The 9,621-nt window shown below is 45.7% G+C and overlaps 1 protein-coding gene across 1 annotated transcript in view; it reads left to right on the forward strand.

Annotated features, from left to right (window-relative positions):
• Positions 1-4,616, forward strand: part of LOC134286413 (uncharacterized) — a 74,163-nt gene extending 69,547 nt beyond the window's left edge. The window contains exon 3 of the mRNA XM_062848024.1: positions 4,477-4,616. Within this exon, the coding sequence (XP_062704008.1) occupies positions 4,477-4,616 (140 nt within the window). The remainder of the gene's footprint in view (positions 1-4,476) is intronic.
• The last annotated feature ends 5,005 nt before the right edge of the window (positions 4,617-9,621 follow it).

Consider the following 9,621-nt stretch of genomic DNA (forward strand, 5'->3'; position numbering starts at 1 on the left):
GAGCAGATCAACTACCAAGCGAGCTTCTAAAATACGGTGGAGAAGCACTGGTGAGAGCACTACACTGGGTCATTACCAAGATTTGGGAGGAGGAAGTATTACCGGAGGAATGGATGGAAGGTATCGTGTGTCCCATCTACAAAAAGGGCGACAAGTTGGATTGCGGGAACTATCGCGCGATCACACTACTGAGCGCTGCCTACAAGGTACTCTCCCAAATTTTATGCCGCCGTCTATCACCGATTGCAAGAGAGTTCGTGGGGCAATATCAGGCTGGATTCATGGGTGAACGCGCTACAACGGACCAGATGTTCGCCATCCGCCAGGTGTTGCAGAAATGCCGCGAATACAACGTACCCACACATCACTTGTTCATCGATTTCAAATCGGCGTATGATACAATCGATCGAGAACAGCTATGGCAGATTATGCACGAATACGGATTCCCGGATAAACTGATACGGTTGATCAAGGCGACGATGGATCGAGTGATGTGCGTAGTTCGAGTATCAGGGACACTCTCGAGTCCCTTCGAATCTCGCAGAGGGTTGCGGCAAGGTGATGGTCTTTCGTGCTTGCTGTTCAACATTGCTTTGGAGGGTGTAATAAGAAGAGCGGGGATAAACACGAGTGGGACGATTTTCACGAAGTCCGTTCAGCTGCTTGGTTTCGCCGGGTTACGTACAAAAGGCTGAAACACGAAAGGCTGAAATAACAAAAGGCTGAATTACGAAAGGCTGAATCACAAAAGGCTGAAAATGTCAAAAGGCTGAAATAACATAAGGCTGATATAATGATTCGACTAGTTTTCAAACGGCGAGCCTAAAGGCAGTCATACGAGCCTAAAGGCAACACTAACATCACAGACAAACATACATAACACTCTAATTATTCATATCGTACACTGATATAATGATCTTTATAAAAATTTGCTAGTTGGCCGACCCCTCAGCCCTGACACTTGCATTGGTTTTGCTTGAGTTTTACATTTGACGCACACTACCTCTCATTGGTTGATGGTTCATTGGACGAACATGCTTCCGTTACTATGTTCGAAATCGGAAAGCGTTAAGACTGTTTTTCCGCGCTAAAGTATGCATTATTGATCGCCTACATAACTATGACAGTGTTTCTCCAAAGAATAGCATATATTTAAAAGAAGGAAAAATCTCTGATCACATTGTTCGCAGCTGTAATGGCAACCAATCTCCATAACAGCATGACTCGAAAGAATAGCTCATGCTCAAAGAAGGAATAATCTTCTATTGAAATACCATCAGTCATTTTTTGTGTTAGTTGGTATGCACTCTTCACTAAGCACATTCTATGACGAGGACTCATATATGTAGCCGATCTGGTTAGCGAACGAGTAGTCATGCTGAGGGTGATGGGTTCGATTCTCCCTCGGGCCAGAAACTTTTTGTAATGGAAAATTCCTTGACAATCGTGGGCATAAAGTATCTTCCTGTCTGTCACACGATATATGTACCAATGCAAAGTGGTCATTGGCAGAGAAGGCTCTCAATTAATAACTGTTGAAATGCGTATATAAGCTGAAAGCAGGCTTTGTCTCAGTTGGGACGTTACGCCAGAAAAAAAGAAGAAGAAGTACTATAACTCATTTCCTGCATTTTTGCAATTTCAGCCTTTTGTGCATTCAGCCTTTTGAAATTCTGCCTTATGTTACTTTCAGCCTTTCGTGTTCAGCCTTTTGTGCATTCAGCCTTTTGAAATTCAGCCTTTTGTTAGCATCCCGTTTCGCCGATGATATTGATATTATTGCTCGTAAATTTGAGACGATGGCGGAAACGTACATCCGACTAAAGAGTGAAGCCAGGCGAATCGGATTAGTCATTAATGTGTCGAAGACAAAGTACATGATGGCAAAGGGCTCCAGGGAGGAATTACCGCGCCCGCCACCCCGAATTCATATCGACGGTGATGAAATCGAGGCGGTTGAAGAATTCGTGTACTTGGGCTCACTGGTGACCGACGACAACGACACCAGCAGAGAAATCCAGAGGCGCATTGTGGCAGGAAATCGTGCCTACTTTGGACTCCGCAGAACTCTACGATCGAATAAAGTTCGCCGTAACACGAAGTTAACCATCTACAAAACGCTGATTAGACCGGTGGTCCTCTATGGGCACGAAACATGGACCCTACGTGCAGAGGACCAACGCGCCCTTGGAGTTTTCGAACGGAAGGTGTTGCGCACCATCTACGGCGGAGTGCAGATGGAAGACGGGACTTGGAGAAGGCGAATGAACCACGAGCTGCATCAGCTGCTGAGAGAACCAACCATCGTCCATACCGCGAAAATCGGGAGGCTACGGTGGGCGGGTCACGTCATCAGGATGTCGGATAGCAACCCGACTAAAATGGTTCTCGAGAGTCATCCGACCGGTACAAGAAGACGTGGAGCGCAGCGAGCTAGGTGGGTCGACCAAGTGGAGGACGATCTGCGGACCCTACGCAGAGTGCGGAACTGGAGACATACAGCCATGGACCGAGTGGAATGGAGGCGGCTACTATGTACAGCAGAGGCCACCCCGGCCTTAGCCTGACCGGCGGCGGCGGCAGAATGGTTCGCGCCAAGAGCTCTATCTCTCTTAGGGTTCGGAACCATTTTTTGTCTAAAACATTTTACTTCCTTATGTCTGGAAATAATGTACAACAAAGATATTATTGACGATAACAACGCTTTCACTTCAGTGATTACTGATTAATAGTGTTTTGGTTAGTGAAAAACTTGGCGCATAGGCAATCGGCGCGCAAATTGAGCGCTGGTGTGTGGATTTGAGTTAATCGTCGCAAAGCACCCAACACACATTATACCCTGGCGCGCAACCTAGAGGTCGAAAAGAAACTTGTCGAAATGCTAAAAATTCTCGAGAAGCTCAATACGCAATATAACGAAGTTATGACCCGATCTCACATCTAACTGACTCGACGACGATTCTGTAAACCCAAGAGGACGAAAGTTGAATTAAATTCCCATTATATGTACTGATGAATTTCCAACCAAGCGAATACCGGTCCGCCCAAACGCGAGGACCAACTCTCCACAGAGCACTCCATACTAGAGCCATGTAGGTGTTTTAAACACTGTTTTGCTCGACGCATTTGCTAAAATTAATCACATGGTGGTAGGTACTTTGGAATCGCTTCATTTGCAACCCTCGCAGCACTTTAGGGTGGAGTACCAAAGAGAGTAATTGTACCTGGATATTGTGTAGCACATTAAAAGTGCCAGCAAATTCGAATCAAGGCAAACCAGCAGCGGTAGTGGCAGACAATCTGATCATCAGCCGCAGGCTGGCCTAGGTGGTACCAATACAAATCGATCCCCGAGGTGGAAGTCTTGGTACTCTTTAGTCAATGGCGGTTGGCTTACGTCAGTCCTCGTCGTTGCTCATTGATCCGACCGGATCAGTGTGGGTTGCATTCAGGTTGAAACCAGCTACTTGTTCATAAAATGGATCGAACTCACAGTGTCAAAGTTGGTTGAGGTGAACACTCAGAAACAAAGCTTTAATAAGATTAGATTCACAAACACTTATTGGAAACTTTGAAAGTTTAAAATAAAAAAAAAAAATCGTCGCTATCATTCTGCAGTTGCAACATTTTGTCAATGACATTTCCAATGCAGCGAGCCCCGAGGCTTGATCTGGTCCACTATTCAAGTCACGTAGCCGCCCAAATGACATTTTACCGAACGAGTCCGACCAAACTGTATCAGATCGCTTTGTTTATGGCCCCTTTCAGCGACTTCCAGCACACAAACATGTGTCATAGAGTTGTCTCTGTTGGCTAGTGAGTGGGATACCAGTTCCACCGCATTGTGGTCGACCTTTTCGGTGGAGCAGGAACCGCAAGATTAAATTCTGGTACAAGTTGGTCGTTTGCAGAATAAAAAAAAACAAAACCACCTGAACAAAAACAAACTGATCCCGATCCTAATTTGAGCTGGCACCATTCTGTTCTTTTCGGGGCATTTCTGTGGTTCTGACCGCAGGGAGTCTCCACTGAAGATAATTGATTTTCATCTTCTCTTGTGGGTCCCATCTTCTTTCCAAACTACACACACACACACGTCCTGATGATGAGAGGTGAATCTGAAGCTGGGAAGCATATTTTTTGCAGGGAGTAATTAAACGATGAGCTTCTATTAGAACAAGGTGAGGACGGACAACAAATAAAAAAGACTGTGGCTGAAAGCCCGATCGTGTGTGACTTGAGTCCATTTCCTTCTAGATTGGCTTTGGGCGAAAAAGCACTTGTAGGCTATTCAGACCGCGGTTTCGCTACACATTCAAGGTCAACTCCCATGCCATCAATGAATGGCAGTGGTTTGGACTGGGACTACAGTTGGTTTACTTGTGGGGCGTTGAACTTTAGGTTGGTTTTCGGTAGGGTTTAATCGTTCGAGATAATGATTAGTGTGTCTTTAATTTATTAGGGACCCAACAACAGCGCAAGCAGTGATAGATACCGCTCAGCGACGCCAACGCAATGGTTTGTTCGATGAGGAGTGCAAACGAGTTATAAACGAGAAGTATGCCGCCAGGAGTCGAATGCTAGAGGCTCAACAGAGAGCTGTACAGGGTGGTTAAAGCACGAGAGAGATGGATCCCCTGCAGCAAAGCAAAAGGGCAGCCCAAAGAGACAGTGATTGCTAAAGCGCAAGAAAAGCATGGGTCGGAACGCTATGTGGAGTTTTTTTTTTGCTACTGTCAATCGTGTGAGGCACAAGAATGACCAGAAAGGAAATATTCTAACAGATAGAGCAATGGTGGCAGCCAGGTAGAAGAGGCTTTCGAAGATAAATAGAATGCAGTACTGGTAAAATCAGAGCTGATTACTCAAATTTCCAAATTTTTGAGTCCATATGTTAGTACACCCTATGGAAATGATACACTAAGAAGCAGGCTTTGTCGAATTCCATACTCGGAGCGGATAAAAAAGTTGCACCCTTTTTCTAGCACACGATACTGGTATATCTAGTATAAAAGGCATCAAACTGTTGAGGGCTGTGAACAAAGAACATCTGATCCGAGCAGTAGTCCAGTTTTAGCCAAGACCACAGTTACGAAGAATAGCAGCTAGGACCTGTGCAAAAGTTGCTGCTGGCAACCTACTTACTCATTCCGTCATTAAATGATTGAAATCTAAGGAATAACACATCCACATTCCACATATCGATCTCAATTTTCCGAAATCGAAAAGGGCTCCAACTTTTTGAGTTAGATTTCCACTTATGTGAATTGTGTCTGACCCGTATATTGTGGATAACTAAAAATAAATCATTGTAATTCCATCATGATTTCTATACATGATGTGTTTGCGTTTACCTTTTTCAGTTTCGAAGAAACTCCAGAAGGAATACCTGTGTAAACGGCATGGAAGACTCCTGGTGGACTTTCTTGTAGAAGCTATTGAGAATTTTTACATTATTTCCATGGATCAATCTTTTTTAAATAAATTTCTGGATGATATTCAGAAGGAGTTCTTGTAGAAAACCGTGGACGCACTTCTGAACGAACATCTGGTGAACCACCGGGATAAACTTCTGCAGATTTCTGAACAATCTCTTGTGAAGTTGGTGAAGAAAACCCTATAGAAATTTTTCAAAAGAAATTCCTGAATGAGTCCCTGGAAGAATCCGTGGGAACAATCTTAAGGGAATTAATTAACTACATCAATTTTGACAGGAAGGTATGTTTGAATCCTTGAGGAAATTCCTAGAGGCATTCTAGCGGGAATTTCATATGGAAACCCTGAAACAAATTCTGAAGGAACCCCTATTTGTTTTTAGGGAAGAATTTCTGAAGAAATCTATGAAACATTGCCTAAAAACAAGCACTTCCGACCCACCTCTATGAGGGCATTCATTTAGTACGTCATGCTAAAAATGGGAATTTTCAACACCCCTTCCCCCCCCCCTTTGTACGGGGTTTTCCTATACCGTAATCCGGGGTCAAATTGATCACTTTAAAACAACTTTTGCGGATAACATCAGTGCCTGTTCAAATATTGCCAAAAGAATTTCTGTAAAACCAGTACCCAGTGGATCCCCATGGAACCTTGTGAAAGAATTTTGTTCAACAAATTTAAACTTTAAGTTAAATAACTTCAAATATCAAAATATTGGAAATGCCACTTTGGGGCGAAAATGATCAGTATACAATTAGGCATCGGTTGGAAAGGAAAATTTCCTTCCCCGCTTGATTATGCTCTTCTAAAACCGAATAACGCGTCTTAAATCTTACAACTAGTGAATTTAATACTTTAAATGTAAAATTAAATTTTGAAATTTCCCCTTAAACGCCTAAAGGTAGGCAATTTCATTTGAAATAAGTGATTTCTATTAAAATAAATGACTATTTCTTCATAAAATGAACTTTTTATAACAATTTCATGTTCTGATTAGCTGCATAACACCCCACCCAAGGCTTCACAAAAATGTTAAAACAGAGAATTTACGTGAAGTCCTATTAGCAATTGATTGTTTAGCAGCAATGATTTCAGCTAAATGAGAAATACATTGCAAATTCCTTGAAAAAATAAGGCAAAACTAACTTTTTTTTTAAATTAAAAATCTACACTCATCTCTAGACATCTACGAATCAGATGACGTAAAAGTTTAAGATCATTACGGCGCTTAAGAGTTCCTAGTATGGAATTACAATGTAGTATCCGAGTGATCAATTTCACCCCGCTGATCAATTTGACCCCGGTTTACGGTACCTAATACATTGCTTGTCACCCTTGAACATGTCGGGAGCCTCTGCAATAGCTACCTTTAAGGCCAGTTTCGGAACTCCGTCCGGAACTAGGGCCTTACCTACGCTAAGGTACATAGCTATCCCCGCAAGTTCCACATCGTTGACCCTCACCTCATCGCCAGCCCCTGTCCCCGGCTGTCCAACGAAAGGAGGCCAAGGGCTAGTATCATGACGCGGAAAAAGCTCCTCCATGATCCCCTCCAACATTTCTGGAGATTGCTCTGTAGGAGCCATTACACCACTTGTCTTGGCCATTACGATCCTGCAGGCGTCACCCCACGGGTTCGCATTGACACTCTGACAGAGACCCTCAAAGCAGCCCTTTTAGCTTGCCCTTATCTCGGTTTTAAGCGCGGCTTTTGCAGCGGCGAACACCACCCGTCGTTCGTTTCGCTCTTCCTCAGGCCGTGCTCGCTGCATTCTAGTGCCTAGTCCGTAGGCAGGCGCGGCGCAGGTCCACAATCGCTTGAGCCCACCAGTAAGCCGTTGGTCTCCCATTTCTATGGTGTATACGCCTAGGCATGGTCGTATCGCACGCACGCGAGAGCACCTCTACCAGTTCGTTGCCAAGTAGCTTTTGCTCACGGCGGAGCGCCACCCTAAATACCCCTTCGTCAAAGTATGATGTCTTCCACCTTCGAGGGCTTGGCCTTGGCCTAGCCACCGCCTTGTCTACCCGCTGCCTGCTGTTGATGTAGTCGATACTGTAGTGAACCGCCAGGTGATCTCTGTGAGTGTAGTTATCGTCCACTCTCCAGTTCGAACTACTTGTAAGACCAAAACTACAAAAAGTAACGTCAGTAATCGACTCCGCACCGTTCCGACTTAAGGTACTCTTGGAACCGACATTAGCCAGGTCGACATTTAGTGTGGCCAGTGTCTCTATCAGGATCTGACCCTGCTGGTTATCGAAACGGCTTCCCCATTACACAGCCTAGGCATTGAAATTACCTGCTATCACCACCGGCCTTCGTCGCACGGTCGTCATACAGTTTAATAGGAACTGCTGAACTGCTCGGTCGGCCACCGTGGAGGCGAACCACGAAGCCCTCATAGATATTAGATACCAAATCTTCGACGGGGTATTTTTTCGTCATCCATATCGCCGCCATTTTTCTGGACCCATTCGCGACCCAGGTGCCGTTGCTGGCGGATACTCGTTGTTGGTCCACTAAGATGGCGACCGTCCCCCACTCAGAAACCATCAAAGCAATTGGTGAGCTGCGTCACAAACCTCCGGTGGCTCGTGGAATGCCAGAATACGCACCAGCCTACCGTGATCCTTCCTATTTTAACGGACTTTTTTAACGTCCGCCACAGGTAGCTTAACCAAGACCACCTGCTGGTCCCTTCCATAGCCAAACGACTGTGGTGGCCACCTGCAGGTCACACTATTGCCGCAGTGCCGTAATAAGCTCTTCCGCTTCGGTGACGCCATCTAGGTTTCTTACTTTCAAAGTCGCCTCTTGTGTAAGAGCCCTCACCTCGACCCTTTCGCCATGGACCTCTTCCGCCAAACTTTTGTAGGCAGCGCCCTTGCGTTCCTTTTCACGCTTGAGCTCTAGGATCGTTTCACTCCGTCTAATACTGCGCACATCGGCTTCCAGATCTATTTCGCATCGCCTTCAAGATATTCGAGTACCTACACGACCGAGTACTTAGACTGTTCGGTCTTCATGTCGAGCGCGTCACCTTTCACGCGCTTGGCACCTACTCTCATACCCGTTCTTTGTTTGACGTCCCTAGTCTCCTCGACTAGCGTTTTCTTCTTCTCTCGCTTCCACTCGACTTTCGTCCAAGGGAGGTCCTCCCCTTGGTTCGCCCTACTATGTGGTTGCTGAGGGCTTAGCAACGGTCGCAACCCTCTGTTCCCTTCCATCCAGGGCAGCCTTTTCAGGTCTACCCTTCCCAGCTTTCCGATTCACCTGGATGGGGTCCGACTTGCCGACATTACTGCCAACCTTCGAGGACCTAGCCTTGCGGGTACTGCCAGATAGCTCCCCCACACCTTTGGCGCTTCCTGTGAAAGTGAAGGCCTCCGTCTGGGTAGACTTCGTTATCATTGCTTTCGTCGGTTCTGCAGCTGTTGCAGTTTTCACGAGTCTCTCGTGATCTTGCTTGGCATCGTCCATCGACTTACGAAGTCGCAACAGGGCCGTTTTAGGGTCCTTGCTTATGTTGGACTTCTTGGACGCAAAGTCGATGATCTTGTCAAGATGCTGCTCAACCACCCCAATTGCAGACATCCCATCTCGGTTTTGGTAGATGGCCCTCACCTTGAATTGGGGTTACTTATTTACTTGCTTTCAGTCCTGGGCATCCACGGTGATGTAGAGGGCCGAATTGAAAGATTTCCATCCTGGGCGATTGCCGGCCATCGCCTTGACCTGTAGCTAGGTCAAATTTCTGTCGACTTGCTTGATTTCGTTGTTGAGGCTGCGCCGCCATGGACCTCTGGGTCTGCCTCTGCTGCGAAGTCCTGCTGGGTTCCAACCTAACGCTTGCTTGCAGATTTCGTTTCCGTCCACCTCCACTTTCGCTCCCGAATTTCTCTCGCTATCGGCTTTTGATGCCATCAACAATGGAGCTCCACGTTGGAGATCCAATTGTGAGGCCACCATGCAAGAATTATATACCGCAGGCATCTATTGATGAAGACCTGCAGCCGTTGAGTGTTCTCCACTGATACACACCAGGTTTCACTGGCGTATAGCAGCACAGATTTCACGTTCGAGTTGAAAATTCGAATTTTGGTCATCGGCCGCCATTTGGCTACCAAGATATTGGAAGCTTTCAACATTCTCCACTGATTTATTTATTTATTTATTTATAA

Source organism: Aedes albopictus, chromosome 2 (assembly GCF_035046485.1).
Source record: "Aedes albopictus strain Foshan chromosome 2, AalbF5, whole genome shotgun sequence".
In the NCBI taxonomy this organism is placed as follows: domain Eukaryota; kingdom Metazoa; phylum Arthropoda; class Insecta; order Diptera; family Culicidae; genus Aedes; species Aedes albopictus.